The 23,828-nt window shown below is 41.9% G+C and overlaps 1 protein-coding gene across 7 annotated transcripts in view; it reads left to right on the plus strand.

The window, feature by feature from the left end:
• The window catches only part of pde4d (phosphodiesterase 4D, cAMP-specific), a 204,960-nt gene that overhangs the window by 146,916 nt on the left and 34,216 nt on the right, over positions 1-23,828 (plus strand). The window contains exon 1 of one of the 7 annotated variants that reach the window (XM_058071079.1): positions 22,739-23,187. The exons of 5 other annotated variants lie outside the window; for them this stretch is intronic. In XM_058071079.1, the coding sequence (XP_057927062.1) occupies positions 23,123-23,187 (65 nt within the window). In that variant the 5' untranslated portion in view covers positions 22,739-23,122. Of the gene's footprint in view, positions 1-22,738; positions 23,188-23,828 lie in introns of those variants that run through there. One more of the 7 variants, XM_058071080.1, reaches the window with a different exon arrangement.

A 23,828-nucleotide genomic window follows, 5' to 3' on the forward strand; every position in this document is an offset into this window, starting at 1 on the left:
AAAAAACATACATGACTCGCACTGGAGTAAAGGTCGCACAAGGCCGAAAATGCATAATTAGGTATAAAAAAAACATACATAAGCCGCACTGGAGCATAAGTCGTATTTTTTGCGGGTAATTTATTTTCCAAACTACTTAACCAAAACGGACATTACGTCATTTTGGAAGGCAAGTTCTAACAATAATAAAAGAATAGAGAACAGGCTGAATAGGTGTAAGATATGCTAACACAATGGTTATTCAGCTACACAAAAAATAAACATGAACAGGTGAAAAGGTGTCCAGTGTTTATGTAACATAACAGTTTTTTTTCTTCATGGTAGTAAGAGTAGCCTTCGATTTACGCCAGTCCTTAACAGGTTTCTCACTTACTTCAAACTTTCTCTCTGCTGCTCGTTGACTGTTTTTAGCTGCAAATTTCACAACTTCGATCTTGTAGTCTGCAGAGTATGATTTTCTTTTCAGGGCATTTGTCGTTCTCAGTGGTCTTTGTAAGCTAAGGTCTATTGTTTAAATATAGAATTGTTAAGGAGTAGGAGATATCGTACAAAAGTCTGAAGTGCCCTCTTGTGGCTGTCTGTGAAATTATATATATTTTTTTCATTTATAAGTCGCTCTGGAGTCGCAGGAACAGCCAACCTATGAAAAAAAAAGTGTGACTTATAGTCCGGAAATACGATATGTAAAAGTTATTGGTGTTATGAGTTGTTTTTCATGTTTCATGGGGGACGTGCTGAAGATAGTTTCATCTCTTAAAGGGGGGCGCTGTAAAAAAAAAAAAAAAAGGGTCAGGCGTGCCCTGAACACCTCCCCAGGGATGCGGTGTGACTGCTCCGATTGGTTGATAAGCTCGCCATGAGTTCACTGATGCCAAAGAAAGAGCCCCTGTTTCGTCCCTGACTCATGAGCGACACCGTATTTAAACGATTAGTAGTAGTTTTGAACCACACCACCGTATTAGTTGTACGGTTTAAGAAGTACACTTTATACACTAGAATTTACAGTACTTCTTACAGGAGAATTTTATTTGGTTTGTGTCCAATTTGGTTAGAGTCTTACCTGGAACCAAGGTTCCACGGAACACAAAGTAATGTTTTTATTTTCATTCAGTTTGACTTTTAAAAGAGGAGCGTTTTAAGTTAAAAAAAAAAAAAAAAAAAAAAAGACAGACAGATGCACTGTCTGTGGAATTTATTTTGGGTGTGGTGCATTTGGTTATGGCAGAATATATTTTGGTAAAAGTCACTCTTTCCCCTCAGAATGTGACGATGGCAACACTACAACACACACACACATTTGTGCTGGTCACTTTGTGACCAGTGCTCTGATGTAATAAGTCACACGTTCCATCTTATGGGAAACACTGCTGTAGCACTGACTTCTCTTGGTTGAAGTCGGTTGTAATTCTTGGCTTTCCACTCCTATTTCTGTGTTGTGGCATGAGATAAAAAGACAAAAAAACAACATTGTTAGCTTACTATCTCCCATGGCCCTGTGTAATTGATTGTAGTTGTGCATTTTCAAGCATGAAAATGTTCTAAACGAACTAAGATACAACACGTTGCTGAACTGTAGTCTAGACTGGTGACTAGGTGTCACTCGTAATACACACCAGATCCCCTTAGGGCCCCTGGCAGTCAGAGGACATTGGATTTCTCCCTTCCCCCCTTATATGGCACTGTATGTATGTTTTTGCAATGTAGCCAGCGACACCGTCTGTGAGCGTGCACCATTTTGCACTGTTTTTATTTATATTTGCCGACCAAACGCCTCAGCAAGCGTTGGCTGTCAGGATGAAGGCTGCGCTGCCCGAAAACCTCCATCGGTAGTTGGAGACTGGCCATGTCGATCGTCTGTGTTTATGTTTATTTTCATTCCGCTTAAAACCGAAATAAAACCGAAATCCATAACCCATAATCAGTTCACATGTCCAAAAGGAGTACGAAGAAGCAAAGCTTATTAAATCCTACCCCTCCATCTGGTACTTTTCCAACTGTTACATTTGTTCACTTCCTGCTTTCCTAATATAGTTTAAGTATTTTTGTGGGTTTTTATAACATAAAATGACATAATGGGTACCATAGTAACCGTCAATATAGTGATATATATAGCACATCATGACTGGTTCAAGACTCTTCATCCTTGTATTTAGCAAACATCAACTGCTTGTATTGTTTCTGGGATTGGCTCATCGTTGTGCATTGTTTGAGGGTCTTACTCAATCCATTCCATAGTTTGATTCCACATACTGAAATGTTATGGCTTTTTAACATAGTCCTAACATATAAGTGTTTCAAATTTTGTTCTTCCCTGAGATCATATTTCTCCTCTCTCTACAGCACAAATGCACACACACAGATGCAGAGTGAACCCTCTTGTCATCCAGCCTGTGTGGCACAAATAGATGAACAGACACACATGCAAGCACACGTCAATTCCTCCATCCATCCATTTTCTTTCCTGCTTATCCACATTATGTACATGTATATGCTGTACAACATCTCTTTGCGCAACAGCACGAGATGGAGGTTTTTGCATTATATTTTGCTTGCTTTGCTATTGTATTTTGATATTTTTGCTCTTTACTGTATTTGCAATTTGTACCTCATTTTATTTTATTTATTTTACTATACTATTTTACATAGTACCATTCCCCTTATTTTCTTGAACCCTGCATGCCCCCGTGTTTTCCAAATCTGTAAGCTGCTGGATCTGTGAATTTCTCTTGGAAATGAATAAAGTATCCATCCATCCGTCCATCCTTAGGGTGGCTGGGGTATGCTGGAGCCTATCCCAGCTGGCTCCAAATTGTCCATGGGTATGAATGTGAGTGTGAATTGTTGTTTGTCTAAATGTGCCCTGTGATTGGCTGGCGACCAGTCCAGGGTGTACCCCGCCTCTCGCCAAAAGACAGCTGGGATAGGCTCCGGCGTACCAGCAACCCTTGTGAGGATAAGCGGCATAGAAAATGGATGGATGGGTGACAGGCCTACCAATTATCCAGTTTCATGGAAATGAATGATGTAGTTTTTGTTTAGTCCTGATTAGTACAGATTATAGTTGATAAAAGGATCCTTCTTTCAGGGAGACAACAGGCATCAGACGTTGTGGTGTAACAATGACAGAAAATACCGCTCGTGATTCAGGTTGCTACTGGCCAAATAAAGTCTTTGGAGTAAATAATATTTGTCCAACAAAGGCTTCAAACTCAGTGCCTGAGGAAAACACACAGACAAACTTCCCAATATTTGTCTTTTATAGCAATGTCCAGGTATGGCTGCATGACACCATGCTTCCATAACAACATGAAAAACGTGAGAGCGATGTAACACCTTACAAAAGCCCCAGAGGCGACTCAGTCATCACATTCATTTCAAAAGACCATTTTTCTGTTTCAATTTGATTTATCAGGCTGTGCTGTTCACACAGCAGCTGCTACACAGGCAGTTCAATCTGTCATTCATCCTCCCGCACAAAGGGGAACAAGACGACGACGACGGACAGATCAATAAGAAAGAAAGGCAGAGGGAGCTGTCTGGCACCATTCCCCAACCGGGCAGGCTGGCAGCCATGACGCAAGTCACACATAGAACAAACATAATAATGCTTATTTCTGATTCTGAGAGCCATTTTTTATATTTTGTTGAGAGGGTCAACATATTAAACACAGCTCACAGTATAATGTTGTATATATTTCTACACCACTGGCAACTTCAAACACACCAATAAATATATTTTTGATTACATTTTTTTTAAGTTATCATGAAAATAAAAGAGCGATAAATACATTTAAAAAATCTATTCATATATTCATGAATATGAATGTTCTGAACTCCTGTTTCCATACCAGTGTTGTATTCAGAATCAGAATCAGAACTGCCTTTATTGTCATTGTGTTGCATACAATGAAATTTGAGTGCAACTCCACGGTGTATTTTGTAAAAGTAAAAGTAAAAATAAAAGTAAAAATAAGGAATAAGAATATAAATACAAATATAAAAAGTGGCAGGTGCTGTTCAGAATAAATGTAAATATATATACATCAAAAACAATAACCTATACAGTAAACAAAATGTGGAATTGCAATAAACAAAAGGTTGTATTGCACATATTGTACCTAATTTTACTTGAATGAATGAATCTTATTAAGTCTCGTATTGCGCATTTTGAAGCTTATTATACATAACAGTGAGGTGTGTGTTTTAGTAGTGCAAGAATGATCATTTATGATTGTTCATTGCAGTGATGGCTTTAGGTTTAGAGATGAGATGAATAATGCAACAGCAGGGGTGTCAGAGCGTGCATGGGTCGTCGTCACACTGAATAAACAACGCCTCTGCTGGTTACAGCCAAGTATTGCACTCCATTTTGCCCTCAGTGCAATGAATCAAAACTGGATTCAAACGAGACCTGAAGAACATGTCAGTAGCTGGCCTATGAGGCTAAACCTTTCAAGTAGAATCACATTCCTCTGAAAAACTTCAAACCCCTCGGTAGTTCTCATCGTAAGCGGATTTATTTAGGACGATAACCACAGAGAGAGAGAGCGAGAGAGAGAGAGAGAAACTATACTCGGTTGTTATGGTGACACTGTGCAGGCACATACGTCAGTCTTTGACCCAAACAAAACCTGAGTCTGGCTTAGAGATGTTATCAAGGCCAGGTCCTTCCTGCACAGAAAAAGGAGCATCCTGCTTCAATGGTGCCACCGCCACTAATAAATACACAATGAAGACTGTAATCTAATAATGTGTACGTCCTGCTTTGATGTTATTGGCCGTAACCTATGTCACAGTTGGAATGATGAACTCGTTCACTTTAGAATGGCACCGATTCAAGTGCAGACCTTCGCCGAGACCTAACAACCTGAATCAGCTGGACCTGAAAGTTGAACATATTCCATTCCAGGACGCTGGTTGTTTGCCTTTTACTGTTGAAACAGTCAGCTATTTAATTGTGTTTAAACAACATCCCATCGTTTTTCATTCTCTGTCATACAAGTGTAAAGAAATTCACCTCTGTAAACCATAAAAATCGTAAAGGGCTATGGCAGTGGTGTCCAAAGTGCTGCCCGGGGGCTATTTGCGGCACATGGCTGTTTTTTTATTGGCATTCTAAAAATATGATTCAACAAGAAACCTAAAAAAAAAAGCCGCAAAACTGAAAAAAAATCAAGAGTTCCTTCTTGTCACGATAACCTGATTGGTGTTGAGAGAGAGAGAGAGCGAGAGAGAGAGGGAGGAGAAGAAATCGAACACGTCACATGTCAATATATCGATTATGATTGATTTATTATCATGAAACGCCTACTAAGTTACATTACACAATTCGAAATGTCCAAAAAGAAGTAACGGTAACAGTGCAGAACTCAGCCCCCCCCCACACTGTAAGATTCATGCATTTTTCACTCTTTGACTAGTAGCGTTTGCTTTATCCTTCTAACCCTAAAACAAACAGTAATGGAAACATAATCTCCACGAGCGAGGTAATAAATGCTTAGTCCATGATGGCTAAATGAGCTGCTGTGGTGCAGCCACATCCCCTTGGGGGCGGAGCCTGACACGCGTTCTGGGAATTGCCCTCATTAGTTGCTGAGGCTGGATGATGTTTATACTCTAAAGATAAAGATGATGCCGGTGTTTATGATGCTGTGACGCATAGACAGATTACCATAGACAGACTTCAGGGAGGGAGTATCCCACAGCAACACCCCCCCCCCCCCCCCCACAGCTCCTCCCCACACCTGTTACAGTACCTGACTGAATAGACTGGTGTTTTGTACGCTTCTTGTACTTTGTACTGGCATAAATGGCACATTTGTACAATAATTTATAACATTTATGTTAGGCTGCACGGCAGTCGAGTGGTTAGAACGCAGACCTCACAGCTAGGAGACCAGGGTTCAATTCCACCCTCGGCCATCTCTGTGTGGAGTTTGCATGTTCTCCCCGTGCATGCGTGGGTTTTCTCCGGGTACTCCGGTTTCCTCCCACATTCCAAAAACATGCTACGTTAATTGGCGACTCCAAGTTGTCCATAGGTATGAATGTGAGTGTGAACAGTTGTTTGTCTATATGTGCCCTGTGATTGGCTGGCCACCAGTCCACCCCGCCTCTCGCCCGTAATCTCCAGCACCCCTCGCGACCCTCGTGAGGATGAGCAGTAGAAAATGAATAAATGAACATTTATGTTTATCCCTCTGTGTGTGTGTGTGTTTGTTGGCACATGATGAATGCAATTGTGCAGGGCTTCCTTTGGCGGAAACGCTCTCCCACTTGCACAATCCCAACTGTTACATTTCTCATCCATCCGTTAGGACACATTCACACATTTGTAGGCTGTTGAACACTTCCAACACACACACACACATTTTGGGCTTATTCCATACTTGCAGCCAGCCTGTATGTGTGTGTTATGTGTATTATGTCTGTGCCTAATTAGAGTTTATGGATATGGTAACCGTAACAAATGTTGGAATTCATATTCCACCTCAATGAACCGCGGCACCCCCAGTCCCGGCAGCACTATTGCAGCCCCAGACCATGACGTGACTACCACCAGCTGTAAGTGTATCCCAGACAGTCGTCTTATCTTTCTGCTGTTACAGTATACGTCGTACAAGCTGTACAATGACTACTCCAAAGTACTGTTCATCCAAGTTTAATTTCCATCCAATTGTCCTACAGAGAGATGATATTTAAACAAAAATGGTTGCTAAAATGGGAGGGGTGCACTCACTTTTGTGAGAAGCTGGATGTGGAACCTCTTTGTGGTTGCTGTGGGTGTGTGTGCACTTACGTAAACAAGGGCACGATGCATCCAACAAAACACTAGTGTTCCGCACATGTGTATGCTTTGAGGAACATCCCGGCCCGGCTTACGTGGCGCACAATGGCAGGCTATCCCTCAGACACACACACACACACACTAAGCTTGTCCACAAGCATGTGGCCTTAACTCTCACACACTCTCACCAGCGTAGTAGTGATGTCATCAGGGCTTTAATGGGATTATTCTGACATCACAGGGCCCGCTGCCAGGTTAAACCTATTACGTTCACCATGTGCTTGCACCATACTGCAACGAGAGTGGTGTGCGTGTGTGTGTGCATGTGTGTGCGTGTGTGTGGCCATGCGGAACGTTTAATAGGTTGCCCGTGACCATTCATCTCTCCATCAATTTGTTACAGTTTCTGACAGGAAGTGAGTTTCACAGCGATGGACATAAATCCTCGGAAGTACTCAATAACGGCTCACATTAGAATCACATTTTATCACATTAGAAATAACTGGAACCACTCTAAATAATCCACACAGTCAGGAAAATGGCAGTGTTCTGGAATGGCATAAGTAAGCATGCTGATGTGCAGCACAGTTTTTTCCTTCATGCATGCACATAAGTTTTATATGTGAAACAATAGCAACGTTTACATGGACACAAATATTCCAATTTGGGTTATTTGCTCAAACGGAAAGAATCTAACCTTTGTATACACCTCATTCCGAAAGAAAAGTGTCAATCCGAATGAATACATAATGGAATTCCCAGGGGTGGAATATTCCTTTCCCCAATCCGATTGAGGTATCTTGTACCTGCTCAAATGGAAAGTTGTCAGACTGCGTTCTTCTTTGTGGTGTTTTTCTTCTTCTGTTGTTTATTGGCGGTTGGCAAGCAGCTTTCGTGTGCATTACTGCCATCTGTGGAACAGAATCTAGCCAGCTGTACTTGCCACTCGCAAAAAATAATCATGCCCCCCTGACACCCCTTCTTGAGTGCTTAAGGGATGTCAAGGCCTGGTTGGCTCACAACTTTTTAATGCTTAACGAGGAGAAGACCGAAGCTATCCTCCTCAACTATAAAGGCCCCCCTATAGACTTCGGTCCCCTCCAAAACAACATTCGTCCCTCAGCCACCAGCCTTGGCGTCATAATAGACAGTGATTTTAAACTCAACAAACAAATTAATGCAGTTATAAAATCCTGTTTTTATCATCTTCGGCTTTTATCTAAAATTAAATCTTTTTTATATTTGCAACACTTTGAGCAAGTCATGCACGCTTTTATTTCATCACGTCTGGACTACTGTAATGCACTTTACTCTGGAATTAGCCAAAAGTCTCTCTCCCGCTTACAGTTAGTCCAGAACTCTGCGGCACGGCTTTTAACAGGAACCAAAAAGGGGGAGCACATCACCCCAATTCTGGCCTCCCTTCATTGGTTGCCTGTTCGTTTTAGGATTGATTTTAAGATTTTATTGTTTGTTTTTAAGGCGTTGAATGGGCTGGCCCCCAAATACATCTCGGACCTCATCCAAGTTTACTCTCCAGCTCGGTCACTGAGGTCCGAGGGCCAGCTCCAACTTGTGGTGCCCAAGACGAGACTTAAGACCAGGGGGGACCGAGCCTTTTCTGTGGTCGGCCCCAAACTATGGAACTCTCTGCCCTCTCAAGTAAAAAAGGCCCCCAATATCGAAAGCTTTAAGTCTCGTCTTAAAACCCACTTTTATTCTCTGGCTTTTAACTCAGAGTGAGTCGTATGGTCCTGTGTCTTTTAGTTCTTTGTTTTTATTGTAATTGGTTCTATTTTTTTATACTTTTATTGCTTTGTTTGTTGTTTTTAATATTTTAATATCTATTTTATTATTTTATTTCTTAAATGCTCTTTTAGTTTTGGATTATTACTTTTTATTTTTACTCATCTGTGCAGCATTTTGGAAACTCTGTTTATAAAATGTGCTATATAAATAAAGTGGATTGGATTGGATTGGAAACTTGTGTCGTTCTGTCACTTCTTTTACCTAAGTACGACATAAGGGCATCTCCAAACTCCTCTGCAGTTTTTGGCAGTGTCACCTGGATCCGAAAGATGGGATCTACCTTAGGAAGAAGTGTGGAACTCTCCCTAGCAAACTGTAGAACTGTAACTTCATCCTCTGTTGCTTGACGCTGTCACTCAAATTATCATTTGCAAGATACTTTTCAACTTCCCCACTATCGGTGAAAGGACCACCACTGGCTTTGAGTTTATCCAGCATGTCTAATCTTTTCCGCTCATTCCTATGAGCCATTTCCTGTTTCTGGTCTGCTCCCTTCTCAAACTTCTTCTTTGTGTGATTACTCCACTTCAGTTCAACCTCCCTTTTGGCTTGGACTGCTGCTTTGAAACTCCTGAACGAAGGTATCTGACCAGCTCTCAATTCCTGACTTTTCTGCAAGATGATGGACCTGCTTACTGCATTGAGCGTGCCGAGTTTCTTCAGCCTATAGTCTACCTTCCCATACTGACGCTCCATGCCAATATTGTGGACAGGGGTTTCATCAATGTTCGTTGCCTGCTCACTCACTGGATAGTCCACCGGGAAGGTCTCCTCGTCGAGTCCATAGTCTCTCCTTTGCCTGGCTAGAACAGTTTGTAGATGAGGTAGCATCAGGTTGGTGAGTTTTCGCACTTCATCTGTGTGCTCATCAGCTACATGTGACACAACCTTCAAGACTTGTTCTTTGTATGTCTTTTTGACACAGAGGAACAGTTCATTTGACACGACAGGATACTCTGGCTTTGTGAACATTGTATATTCCTCGCTAATTGGCTGACCCAGGCCGGCATGCAAACCTTTGTAGAACTCCTTGAGCTGGGAATGAGTGGCATCTTTCTCAATCGTTCTCGCATAGAATGGTTCCACCACATGTACATCCATGCAGGCAAACGTAACGAGCACTACTTTGAGGTACGGGAGCTCCATCACCTCTCTTACTAAACTGGCTAGTCTGTTCTTGATGTGAGGGTTCTGTCTTAGGAAATCTACAAGGTGATCATAGATCAGCACTGCTGCTGCCCTGGACAGGCATCCAAACCTGCTGTCCTTGTATGCAAATAGCACACTAGATACTTGTCTTTGGTCTAGAAAAAGTAGGAATTGTTTGTAGAGGTTCCATGGCTTATGAGCATACTCAGGAGCGACGAACTTGAGACACATGTCAAGTGCTTGTCCAACCAAGCTGGAGTTCTTACTGTCCACCTCAAGATCCACCATGAAACCTTTCAAAACCTGCTCCATCTTCATGTCAGCTTCCACAAGCCTCATGACTTTGTTCATGGCACTGCTGAAGCCCAGTGTAGTGTGGGTGCCACCAAACAGTTGGCCCGCAGGTGTGTCAAGGTTGTACATCTCAGAGAGCAGTTTTGCAAACCCCTTGTTGTGCTCGGTGCTATCTGTCATATGTGTATCTACAAGCTTGTACACGTCTTTTGCTTCAACTCCCCTGACAGACGCAAGAATTTCAAAGCTCATGTCCACTTGCATAGCTATGTCCTCAGTTGTCTCACCGTGTATTGACAGAATAGGCAGAGGAAACGGGGTATTCTGACCAACATGCAATCCCTGGACGATGAATTGACCTACACCTTTCTTCGTAGTACTGTCTGACGCATGCGTTACCATTTTACCCTTCTGTTTCTCCTCCTGAAGCTTATCAACAACGATTGACAGACTCTGTGTTTCAATTTGCTCCAGAGCCGTTCTGATGTTCCTGTTAGTTGGAGTGGTATTTATGTCAAAATTCTCTTCAGAATCTCCAGCATTTTTCCACTGGCGTCCAAACATTGTGTTGCCAACTTCAACAACAGCTGAGCTGGATTCATTCACTGAAAGACCCTTCCCAGAGAGATTGGCCACAGTTTTATAAAATTCATTGCGGACTTTTCTCTCAGAGATTCTTATGAGCTGAAACTCTTTCGGAAGTGGATCATTTGTGTCTTACTCGTCAACGTCTTTAAAGAGTATTTTCTTTTTTCTCTTAGTATCAGCAGAATGTCTCTCTGTCATTTGAGTTTTTCGTGTTTCAGTTTTTTGTCGCTTATGGGCCCAGTCGTTTTCATCTTCATCACTACTGCTGCATGTTGTAGGAATTTCACCAGCCTCCACAAGCATTTCAGTGATACTTTCGAGGGTCTGGTACTGAAACTGTTTGTCTCTCTCTCTCTCCTGTATCCCTCTTGTCTTTCTCTCATCCTTTGGGCTTGCATTGTACTGTGATACCAGACAGGGTCCACTCCTTTGGAACAGATCATCTTGCGTTCTGTCTTCTGGTCCTCGTAGTACTGATGTTCCATTATACGCATGCTGACTCCCCACTCCTTCTGCTGGCGCATGGGATCGTCAGCATACCCATCGAAGAGTTCGCCTTTCCTCTCAAATAGCTCTTTGTATTTTTTCACAGCCTTTGCATCTTTTCCTTTCTGTCCGTACCGCTTTCTTCCTTCACTGAATTGCTTCCTGAGAGCCTTCACTCTCCTCTGAATGGTACTGATCGACACGCAGTACACAGTTTCATGATAGTACTTGATGTATATCTGTTTTGCCACTTCTCGTACCGCAATATCTACCTTTGCCTTGCTTACCTCCAAGTGGGATCTTAGCAGTTCTATCACACTCTGAACAGTGGGCAGTTTTGATGGAGGTTGGAAATGTTCACAAGGAGCAAAGTCTCTATCAGCATCAAACTCTTTAGTTTTGGAGCGGGTTTTAGGCTTGGTAACGGTACTTGGTACTTGGTACTTGCCATGGTAACTTACAATTGGACTACAATTACTAATTGTCCAAGTAATACTACAAGTTCTGGTGAAACTGCAAAATATAAAATAAACACACACTAAAACCATGTTCAACAACTGCATTTTAGTTATCCACTGTGCGTTTCACCAACATTTACATACTAGCATCAAGTTCCGGCCGCAGAAACAACCGATCACAAGGTTAATACCACGATTTGTTCTTTGCAAGGGGTGTTGTTTTTTTTTTTAAAGGTAGAAATGAATTTCTTGTGTCAAATACCTTTAAATAGCCTTATGCATCACTCCTGAAGCGGACGTAATCAAATTCCAAAATTTTTATTTTCATCCCAATTATCACCCCCCACTATCGGAAAGAGAAAAACTCCTCATGTAAACGTGGCTAATGTGAATGAAAGGGTTGAGAAAAGGTCTGAATGTTGACACTGTTACCAACTGTTATCAACACAAAGCTTTTGCATCCTCTGGTATTTCAGTATGTGGCCCTCGTAATTGATCTGCAGCAAATGTCAGTATTGTTATTTTTTGCTAGACTGGAAGAAATCACATGAGGCCAGAACGGGTATAAAATTAGACTTTTTTGTACTTCTTTTTGTAATCCTTATTCTATTGTGATAAATAATAATTATTTTCATAAATTGAAATAGTTATTGCTGTTTGCATCGATCTATGTCATTCAATACCACATGTACTCTGTTAAGTCTTTTATTTTGTCATGATTTCCTGCCCTTAGCAACTGGAGGCTGATTGGTTGTCAGGAAGATACCTGTCCCTTTTGAAATCTGCCATATTGCCAAGGCAACACATCATAAACACCAATCTGGGTGTACGCAGTGGAGGCAGTCGGGAAGTGCAAGCATCGCCAAGGCGAAGGAATTGGTCCTCCCCAACCCCCTGGTGTTGGGGGGGGGGGGGGGGGGGGGGGGGGGCTGAGAGGCGCTTTGTTGGGCATCAAAGCATAGTCGTCTGCGCTCCATCACAATAACTTTGCTCATTCTCACGCTGCAAGATGAATCCTCTGTCACTGTCGCCGGTTTTCTTGCAGCCAAGGTGCAGTTGCCATGGTGATAATCTGTAGCATGAGCTACTACTGTGAATGTTATATTTTTCACCATTCAGCCTTAGTCTTTAAGAATTCAATTAACTTGAATGTATGTGCTGTGTGTGTGAACCTGAAGAAGAGCGATAGTAAGAATGCAACTCTTGAGTGCAGTCACTCCTAGGGGTGTAAGAAAATATTGTTTCGGCGATGTATCGCGTACTTCGTTCCACGATACTGTATCGATATTAAAAAGTACACTGATATTTTTAGGCATTTATCATAGACTGTATATGGTATTTATTCAAGTGCAGACACGGCAAAGGTTCATTTCTTATTTTAATCTAAACCTCCGATCGTTAGGTGGTAGTCAATTAGTCAAGGGCGTTGAACGAGATTCACGAGTGAAACATCCTCACACATAAACACAGTTCAACATGGCAGAATGCCAGCACATAACACCGGCCCGAAGGCGTACAAGGCTGAAGTGTGGACACATTTTGGATTTCTACACAAAGTCGGGTGTGCAGAAATTGACCAAACACATGCCGTTTGTAAAATGTTTCGTGCCCGAATTAAGTATTCGGAAACACGACAAATCTGCGAGTCCACTTAGTGAGACACCATGAGGACCTGCCGCTAGCAAGAAATGCGAAGGTCCTTTTGTATACTATAAAAGTAGTACTGTGATATTGCAGGTATTTTGTTTTTCAAATTGATATCACTATTTTGTTAAATAATGGTTATTTCAAGCATCCTAAAAGGACTTTTTACTGATACTTTGTTCCACAAAAATACTGTTCTGATGGTAGATAAGTCAGGGACTGTATACTCTGCATTTTTTAGCTAATAGAATGTGAACATTTGAGCAGGATCTTGAGACATAATTTAATTTATTTGTTTTTTATGTTGTTGTTTTTTTGTAAATATAAAGCTGGATGTTAAAGCTTTATTTATCCAAATGCTACACTTTAAGTTTTTACAGAGGAAAGTTTGTGATACAGCATAACATACTGTTCTAATCGAATAAAAATGTGTTTAGTAAGTGCATATTGCTGGTGTAATTCAGTTTTTTCCAGGAAATAATCTTTAATTACAAGAAAAACAAAAATGTATCGTCTTGTTAACAGTATCGTGATATATTGTATATTGTATCATGAGCCTAGTATCGTGATACGTGTCGTATCGCCAGATTCTTGCCAATACACACCCCTAGTCACTCCTGATCTATGTTAAGGTTCATCTGTAGAGAAACAATCATTTTGTGCGGATGTCAGTATGCAATGATTCAAACCAGACCTGTTTTTAAAAACGTTGGCATGACTATGGTGTTAGTGTGAAACTCACACTTGCAGTACTGTAATAATACAACATCGTTTCTGTTGTTGCTGTGCTGTCTTAATAAATGACTATCATTTCCCTAGCACCATTTTTAACCCTTTTTTTACACATCAATCCAACCAAGACTTAGATACTGCAGTTCTGTCAGGCGCACACCTTCACGCCAAGCCCTCTTCGCCATCTATCTGGCTCACGGCCCGTAAATTAGCTGTGTACACACTGCTGCACTTAACCTGTGGACTCTTAAACTGTGTGTCTGCCTGCTGATTGTCATCACGCGCTGATTAGCATCATGTCTATCTGCAGCTCTTTGTGGCGTACCTGCCTTGGACCACTTACCAGATGTTATCATTGATTACCTCTGCCAAGCATCAAAAGCGTGAGGCCAGAGGTCAGGTGTTTTTTTTTCACCACAAATAAATTATAGTACTATACAGCCATCCCTCGTTTATCACAGTTAATTGGTTCCAGATTTAATCACGATTGAACTTCTAGCAGTTCCTTGTTGTTGTTGTTGTTTTTTTTTTTTGTAGAGCGTACTTCCTGCGGTGGCCTTTTTCAACCACAAACATTCATTCATTTTCTACCCCTTTTCCTCACGAGGGTCGCGGGGGTGCTGGAGCCTATCCCAGCCGTCTTCGGGCGAGAGGCGGGGTACACCCTAGACTGGTGGCCAGCCAATCATGGCACATATAAGACAAGCCACCATTCACACTCACATTCATACCTATGGACAATTTGGAGTCGCCAATTAACCTAGCATGTCCCAGAGATGCACAGGGAAAACATGCAATTATCGATTATAGTCGATTATTTATTCATTCCTTTTCTTTCATTCCTTTCTGAAAAACGGCGAGGGAGCGATAATCGAACCATGATATTGCGAGGGATGGCTATATATCTGTATAAAATGGCAATAGGTGGTTTCATTTACACTGTTACTGTCAACTGTGATTGGGGGCCAAGTGGTGCACTGACCCACCACATGGAGGAGTGTATTTGTCAGTTGTTGGACCCCTGGCTGAGGTCTGTGTTCAAAATCCAAAGCATATCTTCACACCCTGAGTTAGGGGTTTGTCGTTTGTCGTTTCATGCAGCAGAGTCCCTCGGGGACGGTGAGAGAGAGGGTGACGACAGCAGCGTTGTCACCTGACGCGATGACAGCGTGCGCATAGCATATGCTTGTTGGTGGTAGCGCTTGTCGTCTCTCAGAGGGGGGCGGGATGATTTTGTCTGCACTGGAGAGTGCTTGTCACCTGTGCTTACATGCTATGCTTGGTGCAGGCCCACTCAAGTTGTCGAGTGATGCCATGTTAGACTGTCACAAGGTCCACCAGTGCGACAACTTACCACCCCCACTCACGTGATTTGTTGTCACACACTAGATGAGTCTGACAGAGACCCCCATTGAGATTCACTCTGGCGTGTGTGTGTGTAGGGGAGGCAGCCCTCTGCTGGCAAGTGGATAACATTGAGGACTTTTTGCAGGTTATTTTCAAATTCAATCCCCAATATCTTCAATCCTCAATCTTAATATTTGTAATATACATCCACATACAGTAACACATTCATAAATGCACAGCTATCTATGTATTTCTTACATACAACCTCCTTAATAGCTTCATATATGAAGCAATGTCTCTCCCTACTGGCGGAACGTGGCAATCACCGGAGTCCATTAGTTGGTATTCATAATGAATAATCCTATAATAATCCTTTCTGTTTAAATGAACGCTGTCACAATCTGACAAAGGAAGATTTACAATTTACGGTGATGTTTGTGGAAAGAATGTAAAGCCATAATAAGCTGTGCCCCCTCCACTGCACTGGAACAATAATAATGTAGTAATAAGAGTAATATTTTACTGCTGTTTTCACTTTTAAATTCAATTGTGTTATCTTTTTCACTGTCTCGTTTGAAAACAATGTAGTTTGACAGTACAGTTTATAATAATAGTATTTTGGGGCACAATGCAGACTTGTCATATAACGAATTTGATATTAATTACACCAGATATTAATAATAACGAACAAGAAAGGAACATGATACTTTGTTAATAGTAATAATGGGTTTATTTTCATATAAAGGACCCAAACACATTCTTCACAGTCACACACAAGTGGCGGTAAACTACATCTGTTGTCACAGCTGCCCTGACCGAAATGTGGCTCTCGGCCTTTCAATTCATTCATTCACCAAGGAAGGTGGGTGATGAATGACACAAGGGGACACAACGACAGTGACTCTGTGGTGGGAGCGAGGACGGAACCACCAACCTTGTGGTTTGGAACAACTTGCTCTACCTCCTGAGCCCACTGCCGCCCCAGCGCAATGAATTCAGTCGCTCCTCCCATCAGGAATGAATGACAACCAATGGAAATAAGCAAACTGTAAGTAGGCACAAAACCACACAGTGATATTAATTACTGCTTATTAATAAAGTTATGACTTGAAAAATTCCACCAATTCCATGGTTCCTCACTCACCGACACATGCAGAAATGTCATATCATCAAGTTGATGGCTCCTCCTGTCAGTTATCAAGGATAACGACCACCTTGCAGGAATTTTGCAGTAATACAGCCTTGTATCATGAAGCGATGCCGCACGCAAACAAAACCTAAACGCCGTCCATCTGTGACCTCCCCTCGGAAAGCGGAATACAGTCCCTGAAAAAACATATTTTTGGTTTTCTGTTCATCCCACACTTTGTCTTACTCATCCACAGTACTGGATTGTTGAGTCACAGTACTGATTTTATTTTGAATAAAAATGAGTTAAAAAGAAGATTTTACAGAAGCAGTTAGCATTCACCCCCAGTCTGTGCAGCATTAAAGACATACTTGATTATGACCTGTCACAAATGATAAATTAGTTTGCTCTGCATTTGCACTTTGCCCCCCACCTTGTTGCATCCCTCACACACACACACACACCCTCTCTGTCTCCCTCTGTTAAAGTCACACCCCCTCCTCGTCTTCATTCACCATCATATAGTCTCGCATCCTCCTCCTTTTTTCTCCCCCTCAACTACCTTATACTGGCTCGTAGCAAGAAGAACGCTCAGTTGCGTTCGAGGACCTCCGGCCGAGATGAGTTTGCCCGTCAACTCTGATTATCCGTCACTGGAGAGGATAGCTCGCTACCGCCATGCCTGCTCCAACGGCTCACCCTACGCCACCAACAAGCCCATCGACATAAAACCTCGCGGCCGCAGAGGGTATGCAAAGGAAAGGTGTGTGGGTGGGGGGGCGGGGGGGGTGCTAAAAAGGTCACTGGAGTTGTCGAATGTTGTCTTTGAGGTCTGTAAGGAGTGTGTACGCTTGGAATTGTATGAATTATACGAGTTTGTGGTTGTGTTTGTTGCTGCTGTTTGCTCAACATGATGTGTGTGTGCTTGTGTGTAATACCCCCCCCCCCCCACACACACACACACACACACACATTTGTGCTAGTGTATCTCCATCAGCTTTGTAGACAACAAGGTTAAGAGCATTGCTAAATGAACACGCAGTCAAGGTGTTCAGGCCTCGGCTGCCTCGTGAGCATGCTCATCATCCCACCACTCTGCGTCCATTAAGGCCTGCAGAGAAAATTTAAGACTTTATTAGGTCCATTATCATGCCTGTCAACATGTCATGCACTCAGCGACCTAAAAGAAAAAAAAAACACAAGATGTATGAATGCATGTGTGTTGCTTGCCACTGAGTATTTGCATACAAACTTAAGATAATGGTGGACTGCCTTTTGTAGACATATAGATATGGATGGAGCCTTGTCAATAGCACCACGCAGCCATCTGTGCTCTGCTTAGTTTAGTGCTATTTATATATATCAGCGTTTACTTTACTTTAGAGCGTGCTCTGGTGTAGGAGTTCCCTTTTTTTTCCTAAACAAAATCAATCATTTTATCAATTGTATTCGTGACACCTAATCTATGCTGTGGTTATGGATGCTGCAGTTGCTCGGCATTCACCACTAGAGGGCTCTCTTCTTTCACATAGATGTATAGCTAGATAGTGATGCTGGAGATAGACTTTAAAGTGCTCATGACATCCAAAAAGCTATTTTAAAAAGTCCCGTATTCACCAGTAAGCAACTACAGTGCATCCGGAAAGTATTCACAGCGCTTCACTTTTTCCACATTTTGTCATGTTACAGCCTCATTCCAAATTGTATTAATTTAATCTCTTACCTCAAAATTCTACACAAAATACTCCATTATGACAATGTGAAAAAGTTTTTTTTTTTTTACTTTTTTTGAATTTATTAAAAATAGTATACTAAGAAATCAAATTTACATAAGTATTCACAGCCTTTGCCATGAAGCTCAAAATTGAGCTCAGGTGCATCTTTCTACAAAGATCTTTCTACAGCTTAATTGGAGTCCACCTACAGTAAATTCAGTTGATTGGACATGATTTGGAAAGGCACACACCTGTCTATATAAGGTCCCACAGTTGACTGTGCATGTCAGAGCACAAACACCAAGCATGAAGTCAAAAGAACTGTCTGTAGACCTGCAAGACAGGATTGTCTTGAGGCACAAATCTGGGGAAGGATACAGAAAAATGTCTGCTGCTTTGAAGGTCCCAATGAGCACAGTGGCCTCCATTATTCGTAAATGGAAGACGTTTGGAACCACCAGGACTCTTCCTAGAGCTGGCCGGCCTTCTAAACTGAGCGATCGGGGAAGAAGGGCCTTAGTCAGGGAGGTGACCAAGGCCCCGATGGTCACTCTGTCAGAGCTCCAGCGTTCCTCTGTGGAGAGAGGAGAGCCTTCCAGAAGGACAACCATCTCTGCAGCAATCCACCAATCAGGCCTGTATGGTAGAGTGGCCAGACGAAAGCCACTCCTTAGTAAAAGGAACATGGCAGCCCGTCTGGAATTTGCCAAAAAGCACCTGAATGACTCTCAGACCATGAGAAACAAAATTCTCTGGTCTGATGAGACAAAGATTGAACTCTTTGGTGTGAATGCCAGGCGCCATGTTTGGAGGAAACCAGGCACTGCTCATCACCAGGCCAATACCATCCCTACAGTGAAGCATGGTGATGGCAGCATCATGCTGTGGGGATGTTTTTCCGCAGCAGGAACTGGCAGACTAGTCAGGATAGAAGGAAAAATGAATGCAGCAATATATAGAGATATCCTGGATGAAAACCTGCTCCAGAGCGCTCTTGTCCTGCTGAAAAATGAACCTTCGCCCCAGCCTGAGGTCAACGACCCGAAGCACACAGCCAAGATCTCAAAAGATTGGCTTCAGAACCACTCTGTGAATGTCCTGGAGTGGCCCAGCCAGAGACCAGACTTGAATCCGATCGAACATCTCTGGAGAGATCTGAAAATGGCTGTGCACAGACGTCTCCCATCCAACCTGATGGAGCTTGAGACTTATTGCAAAGAATAATGGGCAAAACTGCCTAAAGATAGGTGTGCTAAACTTGTGGGATCATATTCAAAAAGACTTGAGGCTGTAATTGCTGCCAAAGGTGGATCAACAAAGTATTAAGCAAAGGCTGTGAATACTTATGTAAATGTGATTTTTTTGTTTTCTATTTTTAATAAATTCAAAACATGTCAAAAAAAACCTTTTTTCACATTGTCATAATTTAGTATTTTGTGTAGAATTTTGAGGTAAGAGATTAATTTAATACAGTTTGGAATGAGGCTGTAACATGACAAAATGTAGAAAAAGTGAAGCGCTGTGAATACTTTCCGGATGCACTGTATATCTTCTACCATATCTTACTTATTGTGTGGAAATATGGGGTAATAACTATAAAAGCAATCTGTACTGCAAAAAAGGTCAGTAAGGATAATTCATAATGCCGCCTGCAGAGAACATACTAACTCCTTATTTCTAAAATCACAAATACTTAAACTTGCTGATTTAGTTAATCTTCAAACAGCTAAAATAATGCATAAGGCTAAAAATAACCAATTAGCTAAAAATGTCATCCAATACTTCTCTACAAGAGAGGAGAAATATGATCTCAGGGAAGAACTAAATGTGAAACACTTATATGCTAGGACTATGTTAAAAAGCCATATCATTTCAGTATGTGGAATCAAACTATGGAATGGATTGAGTAAGACCCTCAAACAAAGCACAACGATGAGCCAATTCAAGAAACAATACAAGCAGTTGATGTTTGCTAAATACAAGAATGAAGAGTCTTGAACCAGTCATGATGTGCTATATATATCACTATATTGACAGTTACTATGGTACCCATTATGTCATTGTATGGTCATATCACCTCGTACTTCGGGACGTGACAAAAAAATTAAAAAATTTAAAAAAAGTGAACAAACGTAACAGTTACTGATTGTAAAAGTACCAGAGGGAGGGGTAGGATTTAATAAGCTTTGCTTCTTCCTGTGGAACTGTGAACTGATTATGTGATGCACTTAATTGTAATCTGATGCATGTTCAAATGAAATAAAACCATTACCATTACCATAAAATATATATATATATATGATACATAGATTACCGAGCTGTCATTTGGCATGTAAACCCATATTATTACTCTATGTCTTGTAGAAAAACTTGTGGATTTACTAACTGCCTCCTCGGGATGCTTTTCCACAGTCCAACAACGCCTTTTGGGTTTTTTACTATTTGTTTATATCCATCTGCGTCAGTGCTGGTGTTTTCCGCGGGCTGGGTTGAGGAAAGATAGTCGGGACAGCTGGTGTTAGAAGCAACCTCCAGGAATACACAGTCAGTCCTAAACTTTCCTCTGTGTGAGGCACACTATCAAAACAACTCTCCTCAAAATGTGATGCGGCTCTGCTCTGCTGTTTGCCACACGACGAGTGGGCATAACATCCCCAAAAATGTATAATAACAGAAAATCACATTACATCATTATGAAAACAATGTATTCCATGTGTAGGGTTCACAAAATTGTTGTCAAGTCCATCATCTTCTTATTCTTCTATGTAGTGTCTACATTAAAGCATACGTACAACATCAGAAATACTGTTTGTATTTTAAGGTTAAAAACAAAAAGTACACGTGTTCTGATGTAATGAGCACTATAAAGGTGACACTTTTGCCAACCAAAAGAATATAACAACACCATCACGGCTAGCATACGTATGTTACCAATAGTGGTTTAGAACATTGATTGTACAAACGCATGTTTACAGACAGGAAGCAGAACTGAAGGTAGCAGAGATGTGGATGATGAGGTTCTTATTGGGAGTGACCAGGATGGATAAGATCAGGAAGGAGTACATCAACAGGACATTACATGTTAAAGGCCTTGGAGATTAAGTCAGAGAGGCCAGGCTGAGATGGTTGGGACATGTCCAGAGGAGAGAGAGTGAATATATTGGTAGAAGGATGCTGCGTTCAGAGCTGCCAGGTAGGTTTATTGAGTAGTGAAGGAGGACATGAGGGTATTTGGTGTGAGCAAGACAGATGCAGAAGACGGGGTTGGCTGGAGGAGATTGATTTGCTGTGGCGGCCCCTGAAGGTAAAAGTACAGAGAAAGAAGAAGATTGTACAAACACATGTTTATGTTTTTCACAATTACTAATTAGACTGCATACAAATTGGTGTGAATTTGTGTTTTGGCTCGAATAAGACACCCACCACTGTATGGATTGATAGTTAACATTAAACTAAACTTTGCTTAGCTAAACTTTGTCAAATCGTTATCATTAGCTGTGCCTGTGAGTCTGCTACATCTGGCGTCCTCCGTGTGTCTGGTAAAGTTGTTACTAATCATTTTATATATATAATTTTTTTTATTTTATTTTTATTACTAATCTTGCTTCGTGACATGAAAGGCACATGCACGCGCTTTGCTCAGAAGCATCCGGCACTGTGAAGTGGATGACCACAGTATTATCAGTCAAAAGGGGTCCGGCAGCAGAGCATTTGTTGTCGCTTCAATGAGCCTGCAGAAGGACGCATTTCCATTTTGCATGTCTTTCATACGCCTGGTGAACAAAAGGAGCGCCTGATGTCACCCTCTTGTTGTTTCCATCTCTGGTCAGTTGATGTCTCCATGAGACGGAAGTATTTAGTATGCTTTTAAGATAGCCTGGAGTCACCTTCATGGACATAAAAGGAGGTCCGGTTAACGGAGGTGCAAAACATGACACAGCTTTTTCAAATTTCAAATCAGACCGCATGTTTAGGCCAACTTGATAATAGAAATACTGAACTGTGGAGTCATTTATGAACGATTCTTTCATATATTCTCCATCTGTGAATGGCGTCCTATAGTTCAGTTTCGGAGCCTTCATCTACTTCTGGAAAGTATGTTTTTTCTGCTCAACTTTTCATAGACTTTTGGAAATCACTCCCTTAAGTGGCTATAGTAGGCTCCAGCATACCCGCAACCAGAGTGAAGACAAGCGGTATGGATAGTTTACCATGCAGGTTACTTACTTAGTGATGCGGACTTATGGTAACCTAAACTTAAGCATTCATTCATTCATTTTCTTATCCTCACGGGGGTCGTGGGGGGTGCTGGAGCCTATCCCAGCTGTCTTCGGGCAAGAGGCGGGGTACAACCTGGACTGGTGGCCAGCCAATCACAGGGCACATATACACTAACAACTATTCACACTCACATTCATACCTATGGACAATTTGGAGTCGCCAATTAACCTAGCATGTTTTTGGAATGTGGGAGGAAACCGGAGTACCTGGAGAAAACCCACGCATGCACGGGGAGAACATGCAAACTCTCTTCACACCTTTCCACTTCTCTGCCGTGGATATCGCTGTTGGTTTTAAGTTACCGTGACAGCCCCAGCAGTGATTGACACATAAGACTGTAAGAATGGGCAGGGACAGGGTGGAAGAAGTCCCACCCTCTTTAAGGAATTACTACAGTCAAAACAACACCTCCCACTCCACACTAAAGCGAGCTGCAGTGAGGCAGAGCGTGGAGAGTGCTGTAACTCTCACGCACAACTGGAGAGCAAGCGAGGCCAGAGGTGGGAGAGGAGAAGGCTGAGGTCACCGCAGCTTTGTCTTCCATCTGGCGGAGGAGAGGAATAAGAACAAGGAGGATTTAAAAACAAGGAAAATTGGCTCGATCCAAGAAAGGGGAGCAGAGGAGGGCTCCAGGTGGCCTTAAAGTGTGTGTATGTGTTAGGTGGGTGCATGTGGCGCCAGTGGATGTGCAGGACACGAGAACATGAGTATCATTCTCAAGCCGAGGTCACGCTCCACCAGCTCGCTGAAGAACACAGAGGGAATATGGTAAATAGACGGGAAACCTTTGTCTGTGGGCATTCGTGATGTTCATCCTGTTCTGTGTCTATTGTTCACCAGTCCTTCCTTCCTTATGTTGTCTTACTTCCTGCTGCTTTGCATCCAGTCTAGTTGAAATCAGCCCATATTCTTCACACATTATTCCTTTACCTTCTTATTCATATCCTATGCCCCTGTTGCACTACACAGTACCTTCTTGGCTTGACTCCTTACTGACACTTTTCCATTGGCAAAACCTGCTACTATTGGCTACTCTATGGCAGCTACTGCTGATTCTTGTGGCCCTCAATCTCCTCCTGGATACTATTTTGCCACAGGCTGCATCACGGTTTTTCAAAAAGTAATGAATAAATAATTTTTCATGAATATTAGTCAAACAAATATGCATATTTAAGTACAATCTTTGTGGCCTAAATTAAGCTTTTTCAAGCATAAAAATGGTTAAATCAACTAAAGCAGAAGTGTTCTAATCGTGAATGTTGTATTCTACAATGGCCACTAGGTGTCAGTAATTGTTAACTGAGACAAGCAACGGATATGATCTATTCATGCTTTTATTGCAGGTTTAAATAATCTCACAACTAGGGATCGACCGATATGGTTTTTTGGGGGCTGATGCCGATACCGAA

This window comes from Doryrhamphus excisus, chromosome 4, assembly GCF_030265055.1.
Source record: "Doryrhamphus excisus isolate RoL2022-K1 chromosome 4, RoL_Dexc_1.0, whole genome shotgun sequence".
NCBI classification, from domain to species: domain Eukaryota; kingdom Metazoa; phylum Chordata; class Actinopteri; order Syngnathiformes; family Syngnathidae; genus Doryrhamphus; species Doryrhamphus excisus.